This window comes from Panthera pardus, unplaced genomic scaffold (genome assembly GCF_024362965.1).
Source record: "Panthera pardus isolate Hobbes unplaced genomic scaffold, ASM2436296v1 HiC_scaffold_16, whole genome shotgun sequence".
Classification (NCBI taxonomy): Eukaryota; Metazoa; Chordata; class Mammalia; order Carnivora; family Felidae; genus Panthera; species Panthera pardus.
Genome location: NW_026526721.1, coordinates 120036333 through 120060630, shown reverse-complemented (window position 1 = coordinate 120060630; position 24298 = coordinate 120036333). Strand labels below are relative to the sequence as shown.

The following is a 24298-nucleotide window of genomic DNA, read 5'->3' as shown; positions in this document are numbered from 1 at the left end:
CTTGTAAAATGAATTAAAAAAAATGGAGCTCAGTTCTTTCAGTGCAGAAGGATGCTCAGGAGAAATGTGAATTATGTCATACCCATTTAATAGCTTTCTCTGTCCAAAGAGGGGTCAGGCTGGTGTGTAATATTTAATAAAGTCAGTGGTCTCCCAGTTCATATTTATATTAGAAAGTCAGTAGACATTCCAGTTAACTAGAGAAAATCTGATGAAGTAACAGTTTGGTAGGGAAAGGAGAAAGGTTTCAGAATCTTCTTGGTCTCAAGGGCTGTTCTTAATGCCTTTTCGCTGAAACTGTTCTGGATCCTGGGGTTTTAGATCCTATAAATTATAAATGGCTGCTTAGACTAATTTGGTAAAGTTTTTAAAAAATTTTTGTAATTTTTTTTTTTTTTTAATTTTTGAGGGTGGGGAGGGGCAGAGAGAGGGAGAGAAGGAGACACAGAATCGGAAGCAGGCTCCAGGCTCTGAGCTGTCAGCACAGAGCTAGCTGCGGGACTTGAACCCAACAAACCGTGAGATCATGACCTGAGCCAAAGTCAGACACTCAACTGACTGAGCCACCCGGGTGCCCCAATTTTGGTAAAGCTTTTAGAGGTTCATGGAAGTTAGAAATTTGAGGGAGGATAAAAGATCAGATCCCATTTCATCTAATTGGGAAGTTCATTTTTAGAATATACTTCCTTAACTTTCTAAATATATACTTTGTTATGTCAGGATACCCTTGAGGATTAGGAGCGGGGGAGAAAGACTTTAATTGGTGAAAGAAAGTTTTTTAAATTATATGGGCTAAAAAAACAAAGCGGAGAAGGAAAGCAGTTTTGGAATTACTGAAGAAATATATGGCACATAACAAAATCTATGGGAAGATACATCTGTCTATAGAATTCAACATAACCTGCCCTGTTGGTGAGTCTCTGGTCAGTGATCCTGGCTGCCTTTGGGCTGCATCTTTCAAGATGACTCTGAAATACTGTGCTCTTCTGAGCTGTCTCAGGCATCCAGGTAGGACTCCTTCCATGCCAGGTGTTTGGAAACTGGTTAAATGCTGTGTTCCTCATTTCTAAAATTGCAAAGTGAATTCTAGTAACTGCCTTCTGGAGGGTTTCAGGACTGACAAATGATGTGCCTGATAAATATGAGTCGATCTAGCAAGAATTCTTCCTCCGAAACTTTACTAAGAATTTTACAAAGGCAGCTTTCTTTTAAAATGCAAATTTTTATTTCACAAGTATATAATATATACTTTATATATTATTACATAAGTAATGTGTATTATTATTCAAATACATATTTATGTGTTTATATGGCTTGTGACCACATTATATTTGGGAGACTGCAGAGTACCCGGACCTAGAGACAAGAATGAAACACAGTTTGGTTCGATGACAGCTTAGTGATGAAGCAATGAGTTACTCACTTTCACACCTTGAAAAAGTTACTCATGACTATTTAATTTATTTAAAAATTAAATAGGGGCACCTGGGTGGCTCAGTAGGTTAAACGTCAGACTTCAGCTTAGGTCATGATCTCACGGTGTATGGGTTCGAGCCCTGTGTCGGGCTCTGTGCTCACAGCTCAGAGCCTGGACCCTGCTTTGGATTCTGTGTCTCCCTCTCACTCTGCTCCTACCCCACTCATGCTGTGTCTCTCTTTCTCAAAAATAAATAAACATTCAAAAAAATTAAAAATTAAATAGTGGGCAATGGTATATTTTTTAAAACCCAAAGATTTAATTATACTTTAATTAGAACCAGGCCCCAGAATAACTGTAAGGTACAGAAATTTGGGGAAGAACCCCCCCAAATTCCCAAGCAAGTATGTATACAAGTGACAAATGAGCCGTAACACTCTTCAAGGACTTCACACAATTTAAAATGATTTTTAACTGATCAGTGCAAAATGTTAATGAATAAATTATTTGAAAAATTATGTGCTTACTTTATTCTTTTTGTGGACATTATTCATGTCTTAACATTTTACTTCCTGACCACGTCCTTTACATTTATAAATGCTACCCTTCTCTCAAACTTGAAATGTTTATTTTACTGAAGGAGTGGGGTAAAATGTAAATGAAAATTGTACAGGCTACCGGGAGACATGTATGCCCTGTGTAAGGACAAGGCGTAAAAGACAGGCATTCCTTCCATTCCTTCCCTCTGCGGACTCTCTTATTGTCTGGCCCACCTATGCTGGGAAATAGTATTATGGGGTATCTGTTCCTATTTGTTCCTTGTCAGGCAGACTTCTCAGGTGATTTCTTCTAGAGATTTTACTGCCTGTGTATTCTGTATTGCTTAGATAAATGTTTTCAAAAGGCTAATGTTCTTTTTATGACATTGTTTTTTCTAGCTATAAAGACCTGAAGGTAGTCTTTTCTTCGAAGATGGAAAACAGTACCACTACCATTTCTCGGGAAGAGCTGGAAGAGCTACAGGAAGCATTTAATAAAATAGGTATGCTTGAGAAAAACTAAATACGACATTGCTATTCTGCTTGATGTCAGACTTCCAGGAATGGAATACCCTCTATTGGTTTTACTACCACCCATTTACCCCTAGCTTTATCCTGTTTCTCCCCCCCACCCCCATCTAGGTTTCACTGGATTCTTTCTTTCTGAAAGATAAATTAAGACTGGCTTGAATTTCTAAGAGAATTGGACTTTGAATTCTTTGATAATTTCTTTGCTGAGAGTAATCCAGGTTAATGAATGACAGTGTAACTGAATACGTTTAACATGATATCCTCATTACAGAAAGAAAATATAGAAACACTTCCTTGTTTATAAACTGAACTCTGGCCTTCACGTTTGTTGCTAACAGTAACACTTTCTGACTTCGCGCAGAACATTTTAAAATCTGAATATTGTTTTTAAGGGCTGTGTGTCTTATTTTTCTTCTTTCACTTTTTAAAGCCATTCATTGTTTTGTCTTTATAACATTATCATTTGATGGCTTTGTATTTTTCTTCCAAAAAAAATTCCCTCATACTCTTTTGGATCACAATTCTTCTGCGCTTTGCTCCTAGGAAACCTGTGGCAAACAAGAAGATAAATATCTTTTGCTCTAGTCTGCAAACGCATGCAAGTGAAAGGCGAGCCCAGTGAAAGGATCTTGGAATGGTGACACTACCAATCCTGCTCATCCCATAGTAGGCTCCTTCTCTGGTACAGAGGAGCAGTCTGTGGGGCGCCTGGGTAGCTCAGTTGGTTAAGCATCTGACTTCAGCTCAGGTCATGATCTCTCCGTCCGTGAGTTTGAGCCCCGTGCCAGGCTCTGTGCTGACAGCTCACATTCAGATTCTGTGTCTCTCCCTCTTTCTCTCTACCCCTCTCCCACTTGCACTCTTTCTCACTCTCAAAAATAAATAAACGTTAAAAAAAAAAAAAAAGACAGTCTGTGAGAAACGGTCAGATAATAGACTGGGGTGGACATATGATCACAGTTGATCTTGTGCCTAGATTTCTCACAAACCTAGTGAATCATGACTAAAATTCATGTAAATGAGATGTGGTACAGAATTTTAGAGACCAATATAAAGAGAAAAGAAAGATTGAAGTTTGAAAAAGAAAGCCTCTCCAGAAAGAAAAAGTAAAGCTGTCAGGAAGCTCACAACTTACACATTATTGCTATGAAGTGAAGTGAGTTGTACAAATCTCTGGACCCTTCCACTTCTCCCTGCACAGCCATCCCCAGAGTAACTCAAACCTTCCGAATACAGTCTGCGTGGTGGCTGAATTAGGCTCATAGTGAATGCCTTAATCTCGTTTTTTTTTTTTGTTTGTTTTTGTTTTTTGTTTTTTTGAGGACAATATATTTGTCATTAGAGCATTGCATGAATATGGTATGGCCTCTAAAAGATTATTTTTAATAATAAATTTTATAGAGTATTATATGCAGTGCCCAGAGTCTTTTCAAGACAAAAATTAGGCAATTATTAGGACATTCTGCTCATTTTGAGTGTTGAAACAGAGGAAATAATAAAAATGTATCCCTAGTCTGCTATTGGTGTTATTTTATAGGTGCAGTTTGGTAGCTTGAATAAAAGTGCTGCCTAGGTCTTGGTAGAAATGAATGAATTAGTAATCTCTTCTTTGTTTAGTACATGAACTTTACTCTTTATGACTCATGGACATATAATCCTGCAATATTTATTTAATGATATTTTGAATAAATAATTCACTGATGGAACAAATCTGACAGCCAGATAATTTACTCTGTATGAAGGCAGTGCTAACACTAGCATAATATGTACTAGCTTTATTGACCAGATAAATTGTTCCTTAAGAACCTACTATTCCCTCTGATAATTTGTACGAAACAACCTTTCCCAGAGGCAGAGGGACATGCCCATCCAACCTTACTAGATGGGATATTTTGGGGTCTCTAGGGAGAGATGAGAGGTGAAAATATTTGTCTTTTTTTCTTTTTTTTTCCTTTGTAAGTTATGGTAAAATAGACATAAAATTTACTATTTTAAGAATTTGTAAGTGTCCAGTTCAGTGGCATTAAGTACATTCATGTTGTATGCAACCATACCACTATCTCTGTCTTTAGAACTCTTTCATTTCCCTAAACTGAAACTCTCTACCCAATAAATACCAACCCCCATCATGAATAACATTCTATTTTATGTCTGTACCACATTTTGTTTATCCATTCATCTGTTGAAGGACATCTTGAGTTGTTTCTACTTTTTTGCTACTGTAAATAACGTTGCTATGAACAACATTTGTCTATCTCAAAATATAGGAAACAATTCTGAACTTGTACTAAATAATGATATTTTGCTCTAAGTTCGAAGAAAGTGATATTTTTATTGCAATGTCCAGTAGTTTAGCTTATTAGCTGACTTTTGAGATTATAGCAGTATTTTGGTTATTGGTAGATTCTATTTTAGAAACTTTCCACTTGTTCTGCACACTATTAAGTCTAAAAGTTTTTGTCTTTATAATTAATTGAGTATAGTGAGGACAGCTCTTTTACTGAAAGGAAAAAGTAAAATACAGGAAACATAGCAACTGTTACCAGATGAACAAATAAAGCCTATATAACAAGGTGGATCCAGGCAACTAATCAGACAGTCCAAAGCCATGTTGCCAACTCTGGGCAGAAGTGTTTTGTGTTGCCTTTGTTCTGTGTCAAGAAGTGTTATCTAGTCTCTAGGGAAAACCCAGGGAAGGGAATCTCAGCGATAACGTGAAAACACCTGGAAACCCTTCCAAGAGTCCAAATATAGGTGTGAAATTATTTCTTGAACACTTGATGGAAAAACGCCATCAAACATGATTCGGCCTACATAATGGTATCATAAATACATAATGAAGAAGCAATGAATTATTAACAAATGAAACAGAAGTGCCACCAAGTGAAATGTAGAACAGAGATACCTTATGTGTATTTAATATGATGCACATATTTTATAGAGAATGTGGGGCCTGCAGATCCATTTTGTAAATTCTGTGAGGTTAAAGTCCGAATGGGTGTTCTGCTAAACCTGAGTTTTTCATCTGTCAGAGCATTGTTCAAACTGTGCACTTAAAATACACATGGTAGTCCTAAACCTATGGGGGTAAAGTCCATTTACTACGAATATTTTGATAAAGTGTATAGACTCCCTTGTACAGTTCAGGTGCAGGAGAAAAGGTTACTGCCACTTGTGAGACAAACCTGAAAGGTTCTACCTGCCTGTGAATCTCCCATGAGGCCTTCAGGGTGCACACCTTGAATAAAGAGTGCAAATGAGATTTGACAATTTGTAATTTGTCTTTACAGATATTGACAACAGTGGGTATGTTAGTGACTATGAACTACAGGACCTGTTTAAGGAAGCAAGCCTTCCTCTGCCTGGCTACAAGGTGCGCGAGATTGTGGAGAAAATTCTATCAGTGGCTGACAACAACAAAGATGGCAAAATCAGTTTTGAAGAGTTTGTGTCAGTAAGTAATTCAGTTTTCTGGTTACTGATCTTTTTGCTTTGAGAAGAGTTTTAGTAATGTCATTGCTCTCTGGTCAAATCTGGCTTCGAGACCAGAAAAAAACACTGCTTTAAAATGACGAGTAGGATGACAACAACAATAGTGTCCACAAATAATTCATAAAACAGAGGGAAAAAAAATTCTCAAGTTGTTGGAAGTCAGATTTAAATAGCAAGAGCTCATGTGCTAGTAAGACTACAGTTGAGTTCAGTGCTTATTGACTATCTGTGTGTATGCAATGTTTTAATGTCTCAGTACTTGGTCTTGAGAAATGGAATATTTTTATGTGTGACTGAAATAGCTAAGGTATGGAAGCTATACCTCCTGGAAACTGGTTATTTCCTCATGCTAAGTGATATCTTTAGTTTCAGCAAATACCGCCAGGTAAATCCCAATGCTGGCTATGATAACATGGTGTCATTATTAAAAAGTACCTCAAGGCTCAGGGAACCGAACAAGATGAAAAATAATACATGACTCAACTGACAAAAGAAAAGTAGATTGTAGCACTGAATATAGAATATGTTGTGTTTCAAAAGTTCAGGCCAAGAGAGATGGCCACACTGCCATTGCCAGCCAGCAGTTGAGTGAGCTGCCACACCCTTCCACCACCACCACCGCCATGACTGTATTTTTCATATGAAAATATAACCATTAATGTAATTGATTAAATATTTGTGAAATGTGAACTGTCTGGTTTTGCATCCTTTGTTCACTAAGCAAAGATTTGAGCTCCTTTCTTGCTAGGTTCTGCTAGGCACTGTGTGTGAATAATGCAATGAACAAAAAGAGAGATGATCCCTGCCTTCAGGGGCTTTACATGTGGGGAAGCAGGGTCACACAAATGGCTAAAAGAGATCTATGATAATTGCTATGGTAGAGCAGTATGGGTCCCTTGAGAGTTCACAGTAGAAGGAGCTGAACTTGCTGGTGAGGCTAGAGATCCCAGGGATGCAGAGAACGTGTCGGAAACTATGAAGACCGAGCTGAGATCTGAAGTAAGATGTTAAACAGGTAAAAGGGGGGCGCCTGGGTGGCGCAGTCGGTTAAGCGTCCGACTTCAGCCAGGTCACGATCTCGCGGTCTGTGAGTTCGAGCCCCGCGTCAGGCTCTGGGCTGATGGCTCAGAGCCTGGAGCCTGTTTCCGATTCTGTGTCTCCCTCTCTCTCTGCCCCTCCCCCGTTCATGCTCTGTCTCTCTCTGTCCCAAAAATAAATAAAAAACGTTGAAAAAAAATTAAAAAAAAAAAAAAAAAAAAACAGGTAAAAGGGGTTGAGTGGGAGAAATGAATGATGTGCGAGACAGGCTGGCTTCAGGGTTGGTGGATACTCTCAAGCACTTGGAAACAAGTTGAGCGTGGATGGGGGGAGATGGTGAAGGTAAGGAATGCAGCTAGAGAAATAAGTTGGGGTCAGGTCATGCAGGATCTTGTAGGATTTTCATTTTTATCGTAAGTACAATAGGAAGCCAGTGATGTAGGAGGAAGAGAGTGTGAGGTGACATGATCAGATGCGAAATTTTAAAAACTCACTCTGGAGTCACCTGCATGGCCCAGTTAGTTAAGCACCCGACTCTTGATCTCTGCTCAGGTCATAATTTCACAGTTCATGAGATGGAGCCCTGCGTCGGGCTCCACACTGTTGGCACAGAGCCTGCTTGGGATTCTCTCTCTCTCCTTCTCTCCACCCTTCCCCCCACGCATGTCCTCCCCCACCCCAAATGAATAAACTTTAAAAAAATTTTTAAAATTAAAAAACAAAAAACCCAAAAATACTTCACTCCGGCTGCTGCTTAGAGTACTGATTAAATTCAGTCTGGCCAGTCACAAGAGTGATTGGGAGAGGGTGTTTGTCCAAGCTACGTTATTTCCTATGACATCTGACTTATTTATTTTAACATGTATGCATTTGCAATGTTCAGACAAGCAAATATCTTCACTAAAGCATTTAAAAATCTTCATCATGTAGTTAGTTATTCTTTAGTTTTCAATACAAAAGATCATGGCAAGTGTAGGAGAATAATTTCAATGCATTCAATTTAAGCTTAATAATAACAAACTTTCTTTTAGTCCTTGCAGTGCAAACGTTTGTACATTTTGTGTTATGGGTAAAATGACATGAGTGCTGTCTATGCACACAAGCAATAAGGGTGAGAATCCCAGATGAGGATTTATTTTGATGTCATTCCAAATAAATAAAGAAGTCTAAATAACTTGTAATTCTTCATGTTGAAAGGTTTTTTATGATGATTTGACCAAGGTTCAATTTTACTTATATTCCATTCCAGCTGATGCAAGAGTTAAAAAGCAAAGACATCAGTAAGACGTTCCGCAAAATAATTAACAAGAGGGAAGGGATTACTGCTATTGGAGGAACATCATCCATTTCCAGTGAGGGCACACAGCATTCTTATTCAGGTAACTTCCAACTCTAAGTTTGATCTTTCATTCATTGACTCATTCACTGAGTCTCGTATTTCATCAAATCTAAGATGCCATTCATTGTAATTCACACCATTGTTTTATGTACCATTGAAAGAAAATCAGACTATAATGTGCCATCAAATTTGACATGCCTCTCAGTTTCAGAGCTGTCAGGATGAAAAATTGTAGAATCACTGAAACCAGTGGGTCCCTACTGTGTCAGGCACAGCACACAGCACACAGCAAAGAGATTAGAAAGAACAAAATAAAAATTGTTTACATTTCGGCATTGACTGTGTTCAGTCATGACCTCTGAATGGATTTTTCATCTTGACTGGTGAACTGAGTTTGCTTTTAGGCCTGATCTGAGAATTTATGGAGAGGTTTATTGCAAGGACGTTTTCCTTCCATTTTCCAGGACCTGAGATTCCTGATTATCAAGCAACTGGGTGACTAGAGAGCACAGTACCTGATTTGCTGAATCTGATAGAATCACTGGATTGTTGCCCGGTGGGAAATCCAGAGTCACATTAACTCTTAAGATGATATGTCTTACCCCATGTTAAGCTTACTTCTCGTGGGCGAGATGTCTGAGAACCTTTGGCCCAGTTCCTTTTGTCCATAGGAGTATAATTCGAACTGTGCTTTTTAAATTATTAACAAAAACTCATTGTAACTTTTCCCTCTTTTCCTTTGAGATCTGAATCTGTTAATTGTCCTCTTGATTGGTTTCCTTTCTAACTGGATTTTTCTATAGCAATATACTCACACTTTTCCCACGCATTGTAATTTTTTTCTATCCTTTTCCCACTAGAGAAGTGTGGTTAAAGTCAGTGGCCTGTAAATGCTACGTCTATTTTTTGATAGGGATTCAGTCCTTAATTCCATTTCTACCTATGCATTCTAATGAAAATGTTGTCAAATTTTAAAAGATTTTAAAAGATCTTTTTATTGAGATATAATATGCATGTAGCAAAGTGCTATAATCTTACCGGTACAGCTCAGTGAATATTTGCATGTGTAAACATCCATGTAACTGCCACCAGATCAAGAGAACACATTTCATCACTTTCACTGGTTCCTTCATGCCTCGAACAGGAACTGTTTCTCCCCAGAGGAAACCACCTTTCTGATGTCTGTCACCATATATATTTTTTTCTCATTTATTGTGGTATAAGAGGCACATAGTAAGAGCATACAGTGTACTATTTTTAAGTATATGGCTTGATGGTTGATGATTTTTTTTTTTTACATAGGAATATGTACATGTGTAAACGATTACCCATGTAAATATTACCTAGAACTAGGTGTGGAGTATTTAGTAGCTTTTAAAAAAGAGCAGCTTTATTGAGATATAATTGAGATGCTATGAAATTCACCCTTTAAAAGTGTATAGTTCAGGGGCGCCTGGGTGGCTCAGTCGATTGAATGTCTGTGCAGGCAGTGCAGAGCCTGCGTGGGATTCTCCTCGCTCCCTGCCCCTCCCCCACCCACTCTCTCTCTCCCTCTCCAAATAAATAAATAGACATTTAAAAAAGAAAGTGTACAGTTCATTAGTTCTTAGCACACTCACAGAGTTGTACAGTCATCACCACTGTCTAATTTGAGAACACTTTCATTACCCCAAGGAGAAACCCTATGCTCATTAGCAGTCCCTCCCAATTCCTCCTTCCCCTAGCCTCTGGCAGCCATTACTCTAGTTTCTATTTCTGTAGATTTGCCTATTGTGGAAATTTCATGTAAATGAAATCATACAGCAGTGGCCTTTCACTTGAGAGTTGACAGGCTCCTTCACTGGCATAATATTTTCAAGGATCACCCATGTTGTGACATATATTATATGGCATTTTTTTATTGCTGTACAATATTTTGTTTTTTGGATGATATCACAGTTTGTTCTTTTGTCTATTGATAGACGTTCAGGTTGTCTCGGCTATTATGAATAATGCTGTATGAACATTTGTATACACATTTTTGTGTGGACATATGCTTTAATTTATCTTAATACCTAGGAGTGGAATTGCTAGGTCTTTTGGTAACTCTGTGTTTAACATTTTTAAAAGCTACCAAACTGTTTTACAAAGTGCCGCATCATTTTGCATTCCCACTAGCAATGTATGAAAAGTTCCAATTCTTCACATTCTCACCAACACTTGTGATCGTCCATTTTGCTTATTATAGCCATCCTAGTAGTTGTGAAACAGTTTCTCAATCCCAGTTCCTATACCTGGAACATCTTTCCTTTCCCTGTCCATCTTAAAAATCCATCTTTAAAATCCATCTTTCAAATCGTACCTTCTCCATAAAGCCTTTTCTTGACCACCCCAACTGGAAGTGATTCTTTCTTTCTTTAAATTCTCTAAAACATTGCTTATATCTCTCTTGTGGTGTATTTATATCCCTTATGTTGTATTTCTTTGTATATCTTTATCATAAAGATACAAAGTTACCACAACTGGAACTAAAATGGAAGGTACCATATCCCATTGATGTTTAAATCCCTATATTCTCGGGCGCCTGGGTGGCTCAGTCAGTTAAGCGTCCAACTTCAGCTCAGGTCACGATCTCACGGTCTGTGGGTTCGAGCCCCGCGTCGGGCTCTGGACTGATGGCTCAGAGCCTGGAGCCTGCTTCCGATTCTGTGTCTCCCTCTCTCTCTGCCCCTCCCCCGTTCATGCTCTGTCTCTCTCTGTCTCAAAAATAAACGTTAAAAAAAAAAAATTAAAAAAAAATCCCTATATTCTAAGTCTCTGAGGAGGTATGTATGGTGAAGCAAGAAGATAATCTTAAAAGGCAGATTATGATATGTACAAAAGAGAAATATTAGTAACTGCGTCTGTGTGTGTGTGTGTGTGTGTGTGTGTGTGTGAGTGATAGATAACATTTTGGGAGTGCCTGCCAAATATGCCCTTAGGAAAATTACCTAATTCTAGGAATTGGGGAAGGTCAAGTCACCATATGCTACTCTGTGATAGAAATGGGAATTATGGGGCACCTGGGTGGCTCAGTCGGTTAAGCAGCTGACTCTTGATTTCAGCTTGGGTCATGATCATGGTTTGTGGGATTGAGTCCCACCTTGGGCTCTGCACTGACAGCACGGAGCCTGCTTGGGATTCTCTCTCTCCCTCTCTCTCTCCCTCTCTACTCTTGTTCTCTGTCTCAAAATAAACAAACCTTAAAAAAAGGGAACTATTTTCTTTGAAGATTTATGTTGTTAAATGATTTTTATATTTACAGAGTAATAATAAAGCAGTAGAACATTTTTCTTTTAAGTTTTCTTCCTATTCTTCCCACTGCTTAGCTCAACGATATTTTCTGTCTAAAGATCAGTGTACCCACAGAAGAAATGATATGTTGAGAAGTTGAGGATGCAGATGACTGAGAATCCTCATATCTAGACTTGCATCAGCTTTCTTATAGTAGGAATTCCACAGAAATGGAGCTGTTTTATTCATTCAAATAACTCTTGATTGAAATTAATATTTATGTCATAAGCCCCAGATCACAACTCTGTAAATTTTGGTGGGGGTTGTGGAGTTTATTGTTGTGGAAATTTGTTTCTTGTATTTTTAACCCTGGTGTGTGTGTGTGTGTGTGTGTGTGTGTGTGTGTGTGTGTAATCTGAACTCTGAGAGTCAGCTTCTGATTCATTAGCTTTCAGGAACAATATGTATTAGTAAAGATTTTAGAATCAAATAGAATATTTATTGTGCTCATTTAAGCTATACATCTTCCTGTCCCCTAATATATCAGATGAAAAAGTGGAATGAATTCCCCTTTCTCTTTAAGCCCTTATGCCCTCTTAAACCCTTTAGTATTTTAGTAGAGTTTTAATAATAAGCATTTATTATCTCTGAACATAAGTTAAAAAGTGTGTTTTTGTAGTATGGTTAATTTTGTGCAATGAGGTTTGATAACTAAGATTTTCTGTTTCCAGAGGAAGAAAAAGTGGCTTTTGTTAACTGGATAAACAAAGCTCTGGAGGATGACCCTGACTGTAAACATCTCCTACCCATGAATCCTCATGATGGCAGTCTTTTCAAATCACTTGCGGATGGCATCCTTCTTTGGTGAGTCAAACTTTAGGTTCAGGGAGATATGTTCTTTCTGTCTCCATTGATGAGCATTCCATGAAAACTACAGTTCTGCGAACAAGTGTGTAGGTATTAAAGAATTCATATTACACAGAAAATTAAGTACCAAAGTGTCCCCACATTTTTCTTCAAAAGCAATGTCTTCTTTTTCTGGTGACTTTTCCATCTATTTCCTTAATGATCCCAGGAAAACTTTGAGTTATTCCTCCGATGTATTTAAAAACATTCACAGGGGGCACCTGGGTGGCTCAGTTGGTTAAGCATCCAGCCTTGGCTCAGGTCATGATCTTGTGGTTCACGGGTTCTGCCCCATATGGGGCTCCGTGCTGACAGCTCAGAGCCCGGAGCCTGCTTTGGATTCTCTGTCTCCCTCTCTCTCTGCCCCTCCCCCATTCATACTCTGTCTCTTTCTCTCTCAAAACTAAACATTAAAAAAATAAATAAATAAAAACGTTCAAAGGGTTTTTTTTTCACTTTCAATAAGGGAGTATTGACTGGGACAGGGACATGAGGACATGTCAAAGAAAGATCTCATTTGTGCTTAAATGAAATTAATGTTTTAAATCAATCTTGTCATATCCTTGGCTCCTTGCAGTATGTTTCTGCTCACTAGGCTGTAAACTCAGAGCATTTCTTTGTCTCTGTTGTGTGTACTGTAACTATAGTTCCAGCATACTTCTTTGTACAAAGCAGGTGTCTTTTTTTTTTTAAGTTTATAAAAATAGAGAAAACTTACAAAGAAGAGAATAAGTATCACAGATATTCTTATTACCCATAATTATCTATCATTAATATTCTGGCATATTTCTTTCAGTCTTTTTTCTGTGTTTTTACTTAAAAAGAAAAAAAAACCCAACCTACCCTCAAGTACAAGGTACTAGTTTTTAGAATATAATATGTAAAATAGACCTTGACCTCCACCTGTAATGCTGATATCTTCCTCTGACCTTCAGAGGAGATTCTTATTATGAGCTGAATGGATATTTTCCTGTCTTTATTTTTTGTTTATTTTTATTTTTTATTTTTAAGAGAAAAAGAGGGCACAAGTGAGCAAGGGGCAGAGAGAGAGACAGAATCCTGAAGGGCAGAGAGAGAGAGAGGGAAGTGGGGCTCACCCAAAGCGGGGCTCGAGCCCACCCGATGCAGGGCTCGAAATCATGAACTGTGAGATCATGACCTGAGCTGAAGTTGGATGCTTAACCAACTGAGCCACCCCAGCGCCCCATCCTATCTTTATTTTAAAATGTAAAATAGATTCTAGGGGCGCCTGGGTGGCTCAGTCGGTTGAGCGTCCGACTTCAGCTCAGGTCACGATCTCACGGTTCGTGAGTTTGAGCCCCGCGTCAGGCTCTGGGCTGATGGCTCAGAGCCTGGAGCCTGCTTCCGATTCTGTGTCTCCCTCTCTCTCTGCCCCTCCCCCATTCATGCTCTGTCTCTCTCTGTCTCAAAAATAAATAAAAAAAAACATAAAAAAAAAAAAATAAAATAAAATGTAAAATAGATTCTAAAATCTAGAGATAAATTTTATATTAATTTCTTTTAAATGTTTGAATTATTGAAGTTTTAGAAAAACCATGTCTCTGGCTCTTTCTGCAACAGTAATTTTGACACTGTTGATACCACTTTATGAAACTTGGCTTTTTGAGGATTTCTTTGTTTTACATTTCAGATTGCTGAATGTTGATGGTCATTAAATGACATAAAGACAGGACTCACATAAAGAAAATGCAAGTTTTAAAAACTTAGGAGGAAATGCTAAGATTACTATTGTAGTGGGTGATGGATTTTTTTTAGGTTAGGGAATATTTCTTAAGTTTTAAAAAGTAAGTCCCTGATGTGAATCACAGTATAATATTTAAAGAAATGGATTGTTATTACTTTTCAAAATTTAACTGTTTTGTCTACTTGCAAAAACAAACTAAAAAGTCTTAAATTATTTAACTTAAGTTATTTATCTTAAATAAACTGGGAGTCTTAAACTAAATTATTGTCATTTTCTCTTTAGCAAGATGATCAACTTATCTGAACCAGATACAATTGATGAAAGAGCCATTAATAAGAAAAAACTCACCCATTTCACTATTTCTGTAAGTATTTGTCCTTTGCTAGTAATCATGTTACTGTGCTGTAAAATGTAAGGCCTTTATTAATGGGTGGTTAGGCCCAGGTGAAACCTTTTTTTACTCCAGTTTTATTGAGAAATAATTGACATACATTACTGCGATGGCTTGACTTACATATATTGTGAAACGATTACCACAATAAGTTCAGCTAATATCCATCTTTTCATAGAGATACAATAAAAAGAAACAAGGACAAAAATTTTCTCCTTGCAATGAGAACTCAGAGGATCTACTCTCTTAAAAACTTTCCTGGATATCATACAGCAGTGTTAGCTATAGTCATCATGTTGTACATTACATCCCTAGTGCTTAATTATCTTATAACTGGAAGTTTGTACCTTTTGACCACCTTTCTCCAATTTTTCCTCCCCTCACACTTTACCTCTGATAACTGCAAGTCTGATCTCTTTCTCTATGAATTTGGTATTTTTTGTTTTGTTTTGTTTTAAATTCCACATATAAGTGAGGTCATATAGTATTTGTCTTTCTCTGACTTATTTCACCTAACATAATGGGTTCAAGGTCCATTCATGTAAAATGTTTGATTTAACGTAATTTCAGTTTCCATAAAAACTAGGTTTTTATTAAATAAAATTCAGCTGCATTTTGTACTGCATGAAATTAAGATTCAAAGTGCTTTGAATGAACTTAAGGTAGTAGTATTCAAGTTATATAATTGTAATCATTCAGTTGTTTTTATTTATTTTTATTTTTTTAAGTTTATTTTTGAAAGAGAGAGTGCATGCACATGCATGTGAGCAGGGGAAGGGCAGAGAGACAGGGAGAGAGAGAATCCCAAGCAGGCTCTGTGCTGTCTGCACTATGGGCTCTACCCCACAAACCCATGGATCCAAAATCAAGAGTTTGACACTTAATTGCCTGAGCCACCCAGATGCCCCGAGTTGCTTTTCTAATACAATTTTTTCTTTTTTCTTTTTAATGTTTGTTTACTTATTTTTGAGAGAGAGAAAGCACACACAAGCAGGGGAGGGGCAGAGAGAGACAGGGAAAGAGAGAAACCCAAGCAGCCTCCGTGCTGTCAGCGCAGAGCCTGACATGGGGCTGGAATTCATGACCTGTGAGATCATGACCTGCGCCAAAGTTGGACGCTTAACCGACTGAGCCACCCAAGTGCCCCCAAGTTGCTTTTATTAACAAATATTTGCTTGATACTGTTGTTCTTGGTTGAAATAAGAGTACTGTATAGTTTTACCACCTGTTTTACTATTTCACAGAATTTGGGTTATTCTTTTTTACTATATTGTTCTGTAGTCAGCTTCTCCATTCAAGTCTTATTGAACTCAGGAATTTATAGTCACCACACTTTTCCCCTCAAAATCTCTAGAGCAGTGGTAGATATTAGTATTTACTAAGTACTATTTACCAGTCACTGTTCTAAACAAACTGATGAATTACCTCTTTGACTCTTCCCAGCACTCTTAAAATAAGATACCTACGTTTTTACGGATGAGAAAATTGAGGTACTGAGAAATTACCCAGGATATGATCCCAGTGGTCTAGATCTAGAGCCCATCCTTATAATCACTATGGTATACTGCCACTCTTGTATCATGGTAGCAATAGCAACTAGTTAATACACTAGCCACAGCTGCAGCTATTAAAAATGAGCTACTGCTAAGCTCTATCCTTCATTTCTATTGGCAAATACAATCCTTGATTCTGCTGAAGTTGTTTAGTCTCTTTTATGAGGAAGCTACAACCTTGGGGCAGTTGGTACATTGCCCCAGTTGGATTATTAAGGGGTACTCCCATTTCCTGTTATCCTTGAGAAGTATTGAATTGACTGTTGACTAACATGGCTTTCTTGTCTCCCACTTTCCAATAAGCCAATAATATTGCATAATCCTGGCAGGAATTCTTGAAGAAGCCATTTCCGATTACAGTTCCGAGAAGTTTATTTTCTTTCACATCTTGTGTCAGGATGCTTTGTTTAGTATCTAATGATTGCTGAAAATATTCATATATATCATAGAATACATGTGTCACATAATTTTTTATGGCACTGACCCTGAAATGCAGCGTTTCTCACTATTGTATAAATTTATTGTTTGGTTTTACTTTTAACGTTTGTATGCTGTGTGTTAAAGAAAATAAAAAATATTATCTAGCTATTTTGCAATAACTACAGGATGGGCCTGAGGCCTAAATCTTTTACAGTTTTATTTTTAGAGATAACATTCTTCCAATATGAGTAGGGGATAATAGTCTAGATCTTTAGGAGGCTTGAAAGAGTATTCCAAAATAGAATGGGAAAAGACAGATCTCTGAAAAGGAGCAAAGTGTTAATTTGGATATTAAATCTGTCATATTGAATCAGTAATTTTAGAGCTCTGGGAATAGATCTGCTGGGATACTACCAGTTTCCCATGAAACTTTATCCCAAAGAAGCCTCATTCAATTTGTAAAGGACTGAAAAGTTGCGATAATCTAGTTTTTTACCTCATGATGATGGGTTTATGTAGTATCGTGATGTATGAAAGAAGAGAAATATGATAGGATGAAATTGACATATAATATCTATGAGTGCAAGGGAGAGAGATTGAGTAGTAAAGAGACAGTTAAAACCATAGGTTTTTTTTTTCTTGACTAGGGTATTTTGCTTTTGTAAATACTACGTATATTTTAAAATCTGAATTTTCACAATCTATTGTTTCTAATTTACTTTCAAAACTAGTTGATAAGACTTGAAAAGTACTTTCTCACATGTATTTTTCCTTGTGGCAATTCAGGAAAATTTAAACCTGGCCTTGAATTCTGCCTCAGCCATTGGTTGCACAGTGGTCAACATTGGTGCACAGGATCTCAAAGAAGGAAAACCTCACCTGGTCTTGGGACTTCTCTGGCAGATCATCAAAGTTGGTCTTTTTGCTGATATTGAGATTTCCAGGAATGAAGGTAGAACCATAAAAAATATTTACTTTTCATTGACATCTACTTACTATGGGAAGAATTTATATTTCATTGTTTTCCTCTCAGCTCTAATTGCATTACTAAATGAGGGTGAGGATCTAGAAGAGCTGATGAAGCTTTCTCCAGAGGAATTATTGCTGCGATGGGTGAACTACCATCTGACCAATGCAGGATGGCGTACCATCAACAACTTCAGCAGCGACATTAAGGTTTATATTTTAATGCTCAACGTTGTGACATAAATAAGGACATAGAATGTAAAAACGCAAAAGGTGTTCAGACGTAAACTTGAGGTGTAATTCATAACGACACAGTGTAGAAAATGAAACTTTGTGTTTTTCTGTCTGAAGTGGAGCTCCCAATTATAATTGCAAAATCTTTTCTTTAAAAAAAAATGAGTTTCAACTGATGGTTACCAGAAAGAAAGAGGATGGGGGAATGGGTGATGAGCACCAGGTGTTGTATGGAGGTTTAGGGTTGTTGTGTTGTTGTATACCTGAAAGTAGTATTAACTGTATGTTAACTAACTAGAATTTCAGTAAAGGCTTAAAAAATAAAAAGGACAGAATACTCTTTTTGCAATAAAAAAAATTGGTTTATTGATATTTAAGAAGAAATACAACTAGCTGTGAGAAGGCACTGTGCTAGCAGATAAAGTACTTTCCCATTTCATATGCCACAGAAAGACTAAATTATAATGAAGATGTCAGTCTGTTAATTTGAACTAAAAATTCATCTGTTCACTGGACAAGAGGCCCTCGTGGACCTCTCCAGTCCAACACTCTTACTCCCACTTTGCCAATAACCAGCTAACAGAAGACCAAATATCTGAGGGCACAGGGAATCGGTAGACAAAAGGAATTCTTTAGGTATGTTTCTCAACCAAAGTAGCCTGCAATGCTTCCCTCCCTACTGGGAGAGCTTGTTGAGGAAACTGTAACATTCAGTATGCCTAACAGCTCTCCCATGGTCACTTCCCTGGCATGCATTGCCAAACTCGGTCCCTGTGACTCCTTCTTCTCTATGTTTCCCACCCTCCAACCCCAGACTAATCAGCATTAGCATTTATTTGTATTTTCTGTAGATATATTAACACCTTCAATCAGATTATGTTTTTGTCATAATGGGCTTAGATGACAGTCTCTTTCTTTGAAATGACATTATATTTCTCTTTCATCTATCACATGCTTATTTAAAATTTAATCACTTGATGATTATAAAAGAGCTGATATTCTGTGAAAAAAAAATAAAATTTTATTTTGGGGTGCTCTCTTATTTTAAAATTGATTTCATCAGATATTTATTAAACCCCTCCCGTGGGGTATTCTGCCAGGCACAGGGGATGCTTGAGAAGCTTACCAGTTACACAGGCAGGTACACACTAGTAGATGGATGTTTCAGTTATCTATTACTATATAATAAGCCACTCAAAATGTAATAGCTTAATTTTTATATTTATCGGTATACCCAGAAAACTTATTTTGGGATTTTGTTTTTACCTATAGGGAGTTTTTTCCCCTGTTTCTCTTCAATGCCTTAATTAATAAATGAGTATGTCAACACTGTTAAGAAGCATTATTTGGAAATAGGGAATCTAGAAATAAACCCCAATGATGTCTAATATGATGCTCATAAAATTATATTATGTACTGTGTATCTTCCTTTCAAAAGGTTAGGATGATACAGAAGCCCAAAGGTCTACTGCAGAAATAAATGAATTCACTTTACCCTTAAAAAAGAAAACTTAACAGCTTAAAATAATATTGTTTCTCATGATTCTGCGGGTTCATGCAGCTTGGTTGAGTGGTTCTACTTCAGATGGTTTTGGTTGGGATCACTAACTCATTGCCATTCAGCTGTCAGTTGGACTGATCTGGAGGGTGCACGAGGCCACCACTCACATGTGTAGTGCTTCACTGTGTCTCCATGAGGCCTTTCCACATGGCTAGACCGGGCTTCCTCACAGTCTGATAGTCTCAGATGGTTGGGACTTCCTACATGGAGGCTAACTTCAAGAGGGAGGAAGCAGAAGCTATTAAGGCTTGAGCTTGGAAACCCCAGAATATCACTTTCACTGCATTCTGTTGTTCAGAACAAGTTACAAGGCAGTTCTGAGTTTAATGGCTTGGAGGGTTAATGGCTGGAGGGTTCCAGAAGATAATGCTTGACCCTAATCTTAACCAATGCTGATGCTTCAGAGTGTAAACAAATGAAAAAGTGAGGAAGGATATTCCAAGTATAGGGAACAGTGTTGCTAGAAGCTTTGAGGTGCAAAACAGCATAGTGTATTCAGGAGCCTATATAAGTTTATAAGTAAAGTTACAAAGTTATTCCATTCTTCAAGATGAAGACAGTTTCTTCAGTTTGAGTACTGTTTTCCTAAATCAAATGATGCTTTTATTCATTTTAAAAGTTCTATTTCATTTCTTCCCTTGAAGGATTCAAGAGCCTATTTTCATCTGCTTAATCAGATTGCACCTAAAGGTGACCGGGATGATGGACCTGCCATTACCATTGATCTTTCAGGATTTAATGTAAGTACAGTTTTTGATTAAAATTTTTATTTCGATAAAATATACATAACAACATTTACCATTTTTTTTTCTTTTTTTTCAACGTTTTTTTTTTTTTTTTTTTTTTTTTTTGGGACAGAGAGAGACAGAGCATGAACGGGGGAGGGTGAGAGAGAGGTAGACACAGAATCGGAAACAGGCTCCAGGCTCCGAGCCATCAGCCCAGAGCCTGACGCGGGGCTCGAACTCACGGACTGCGAGATCGTGACCTGGCTGAAGTCGGACGCTTAACCGACTGCGCCACCCAGGCGCCCCCAACATTTAACCATTTTAAGTGTACATTTCATTGGCATTAAGTACATTTGCATTGTGTACAGCCATCACCACTGTCCATCTCTGAAACTTTGATCATTCAATAGTGAAATCTGTACGCATTACACAATAACTATTCCCTTCTCCCCCAAGTCCCTGGTAACCACTGTTCTACTTTCTATCTCTATGAATTTGACTAGTGAGTCCAGTCAAATTTAGAGTGTAATTTTCTATAGGCAGCATTCCCTGGTGGAGCCCTTAGCTCTTCATTAAACCTTGGCCCTTTGCTCTTCTCAAGTTTTTTCATGCCTTAGGCTTCACATCTCCATGCTAAGCCATCTGGCGGTCATAACTGAAGAAAAAGAATTGCAGGATTCTAATCTTGAGTATGTGTGGAATCAACCCTACATCCACATTTTCCTGGTGCAACATAACCGGAACTCACCAGGGTGCTTTTGTGGCTATCACCGTGTCCTAGGAAAGGGAGCAACAAGCCATTATTAGATTGCTAAGCAACTGATTATCAGTTCTTTCAACTTCTGTTCAGAAATCTACAAAATAAAAGATGGCTGTTCTTAGTGTTTACAGTGTAGGGAGGACTGATGCAGATCCTGACTCATCTAACACATTTCCCAGGAATCCCATTTTTTAGCATAAGTTGTAAATACTGGGGATGGTTCTATCTAAATAATAAAATCGATAAGACTATAGTTTGTATGATAATCTATTAAGTACTTTAAGTGCAACATCCATAATCATTTTAAAGGCAAATTGAGCCATTACAAGTTAATCATACTTTACATTATTACAATAAAACATTTGAGAAAGTATTGCAAAACTGCAAAATTTACAAATTAGTTTGAGTAAAAAATTAGGAAATTAAAAAACCTATGGAAAATTACAAACATAATAAAAAATGAATAAACCCAATATAATGTGCTCATGCCCCAGGTTCAACAAGTATCATCAACTCATGGTCAATCTTCTTTTGTCTATCACCTATCCTTCCTCTCCCATGTTTTTTTGAATCAAATCCTGGACATCATATCATTTCATTGATAAGTATTTCAATATGTATTTCTAAAAGATAAAAAAAAAAACCTTTAAAGATATAACCATAATACCTTATCATACCTAAAACATTAACAATAATCTGTAATATTATCAAAATATTTAGTCAACACTGACATTTCCAATTGCCTCATAAATGTCAGATTTTCTTTTCATAGTTTATTTGAATCAAGATCTAAATAAGATCCACATATTATAATTTGTTCATGTCTACATTAGGAACTTTTTATTGTTGTTTAATAGCATTGAATCTATCACTTTCTCTGATTTTGTTTACATTTTTACTTTTTTGTAACTGATGCATAGAATGAGGTAAAATTCTTGGTCATAATATACGCTCATCATGGACCCATTCATGTCCCTTTTTTTATTTATTTGTAGTTGTTTGTTTTAAAATTATAACAAGTCCGTCCGTATGAACCCTCAATCCAAGAAAGCTAAGACCTTGATATTAACTTACATTTAGCTCTATACTTCCCTATTCCATCTTTCTGCCTCACCTTAATATGATAATCACCACCTTGAATCTTATGTTCATTGTTCTTTTGCTTTTTTTTATATAGTTTTCTTTCAAACAAATATATTCCTTAAAAAATTACCTTTTTCATTTTACTTTTTAACTTCACATGAAATTTATTATCTTGTATTTAAATTACTAATACTTATTTTGAACATATTATATTGCTAAGAGTCACTCATATTGTTGTATATCACTGTGTACATATAACACAGTTTATTCATCTGCTTTCCTGTTGACAAGTATTTGGTTTGTTTCCAGGATTTTGCACTTGTGAAAAGTGCTGTCCTTCTGATTTTAATATGATTTTATTTGTATCCCAGCTTGGTTTTCATTGAGAAAAGAATTTATTGAAAATATTATTCAGGGTAGAATGGGTGAGACAACTAAGCCTCTTAGCCAAAAGGCACTCCAGTATATGGCCTTGACCAAATTATCAATAATTTGACCAGTAGGAGCTGTTTGATATGATATTTGAGAGTTTTGTTGAGTATTGCAGCAATGAGGGAGAAGTATTCCTCTGATCCCAGCAAGAAAACTCAAGAGAAATTGATTTAGAATTTCTGCACATTCTGACCTTATTTTCACCTATCATTTAATATATTTCCAGAAACGTGATTGCTTATAAATATGTATATCAGTAAACAATTATGCCAATCAAAAGTTTGACCATTTTTGTCTTATTTTGTTATTTAGGAGAAAAATGACCTGAAGCGTGCTGGATTCATGCTTCAAGAAGCAGATAAACTGGGCTGCAGACAGTTTGTTACTCCTGCAGATGTGGTTTCAGGCAATCCTAAACTTAATTTAGCTTTTGTAGCTAATCTGTTTAACACATACCCATGCCTCCATAAGCCTGATAATAATGACATCGATATGAATTTATTGGAAGGTATGTTCTTTTTGCCTTAAATTGCTTCACTGTATGTATCTTCTTGTAGTGTTGACCTGCTTCAGTGTCAGAGGTAGGGAATGATGGTGGGAGATGAAGTTTACTGTGTGTAGGCATGTGCATCCATTAAAACGTTCAAATAGGGAAAGTGGTTATTGGTTTTGGTTCAGAGAGAATGCTGGGGTAAATCTTACTTGTCTGTCATTTCTGCATAAGAGTTTAGTGAAAACTATCATACGTTTAAAATAGTCTCTTAAATGACCACATAACTCCACCACCAATATGGACAATGAATTATCTATTGGAAAAAATAATCATTTTGTAGCTTTTTTTCTCCTTTGAAAGCTACAGTTTGACTCCAGTATTGTTCTCTTTTTAATGTTTTTAATGTACATGAAAAAATTTTAAATATTCATTACTTGTCATGTGTGGGCTACTGTTATCTGTCTCATAATTTATAATACTTTCCTATTTTGCTTCATGAAATGCAGATTTGACCCCTCCTAATGTAGGTACTGTATTTAGTACTTTTCTATACTCTAAATATATTCATTCTGAAATTCTTTTTATTAGTACTATTTATTCTTTCTATCTGAGTTGATATTTGTTTTTTGCATTGTTCATGCTGTGTTTTTTCTCTCTTAATATGCCTAAAGAATGATGACAAGGAAGAAACACAAATGAAACTTACTTAGAATATCAGAGCAAGGTTTGATTATGTAAACTCTCCACCGAATTTGCCTTCTATAATGCTGGGATATTATAGTTGTAAATACATTTAAAATCAGTTTTGACAATTGGATTTCATGATGTAAAGCCTTTTTCCCTCTCCCGTGAATAAACAAACTTACCTTTCAACACAAGTAATCTTTGAAAGGATCTATTTAGGTTCTATAACATTTTTTTTTGGTATTATTTAGCTATGGTACATTTCTTGAATGTCATTGAAGCTTATAGTATATGAATCATAACAACAAAAACATTCTCACCATCTAGTTCTTTGTCCCTATCTTTGTTTCCTAGCCTCTCTTCTCTTCTTCTCTCATTCTCACACTCTCACAGATACACCCAAACCCACAGTAGTATCAGAACTAAAGGTAAAAACAATGGCAACATTCAGAGCTAGGGACTGATCCTAAAATATTCTCACTAGTTGCCCTGGTTTGGAGAAGGCAGTCTTCAAGTAGGGATTCTTGGTGGGGAGAATTCGATGTTGCAGTGCTCATTCTCTCACGTTGCCCACCGTACTCCCTTCCCTCCCTGGGGAGATAGACTGAGAAATCAGTTTCATGTTCTTCTCTGACTGCTGCAACCAGAGGTCCAATTTCCTTGATGCTTTATAATTACATGTTTTTGATTAATGAAAAAAGTTTCAGATTTAATAAATATATTCTTTGAGGAATATGATTAATTCAGTTCACTCTTCCTGAGGTCCGTAAAATA

At 36.9% G+C, this 24298-nt stretch overlaps 1 protein-coding gene across 3 annotated transcripts in view; it reads left to right on the top strand.

The window, feature by feature from the left end:
• The window catches only part of PLS1 (plastin 1), a 102945-nt gene that overhangs the window by 57833 nt on the left and 20814 nt on the right, over positions 1-24298 (top strand). For all 3 annotated transcript variants that reach the window (XM_019438541.2, XM_019438546.2, XM_019438537.2), the window contains 9 exons: positions 2356-2459; positions 5778-5941; positions 8267-8396; positions 12340-12472; positions 14502-14583; positions 17370-17535; positions 17617-17759; positions 19989-20084; positions 22660-22855. In XM_019438541.2, coding sequence (XP_019294086.1) covers positions 2390-2459; positions 5778-5941; positions 8267-8396; positions 12340-12472; positions 14502-14583; positions 17370-17535; positions 17617-17759; positions 19989-20084; positions 22660-22855 — 1180 coding nt within the window. In that variant the 5' untranslated portion in view covers positions 2356-2389. The remainder of the gene's footprint in view (positions 1-2355; positions 2460-5777; positions 5942-8266; positions 8397-12339; positions 12473-14501; positions 14584-17369; positions 17536-17616; positions 17760-19988; positions 20085-22659; positions 22856-24298) is intronic.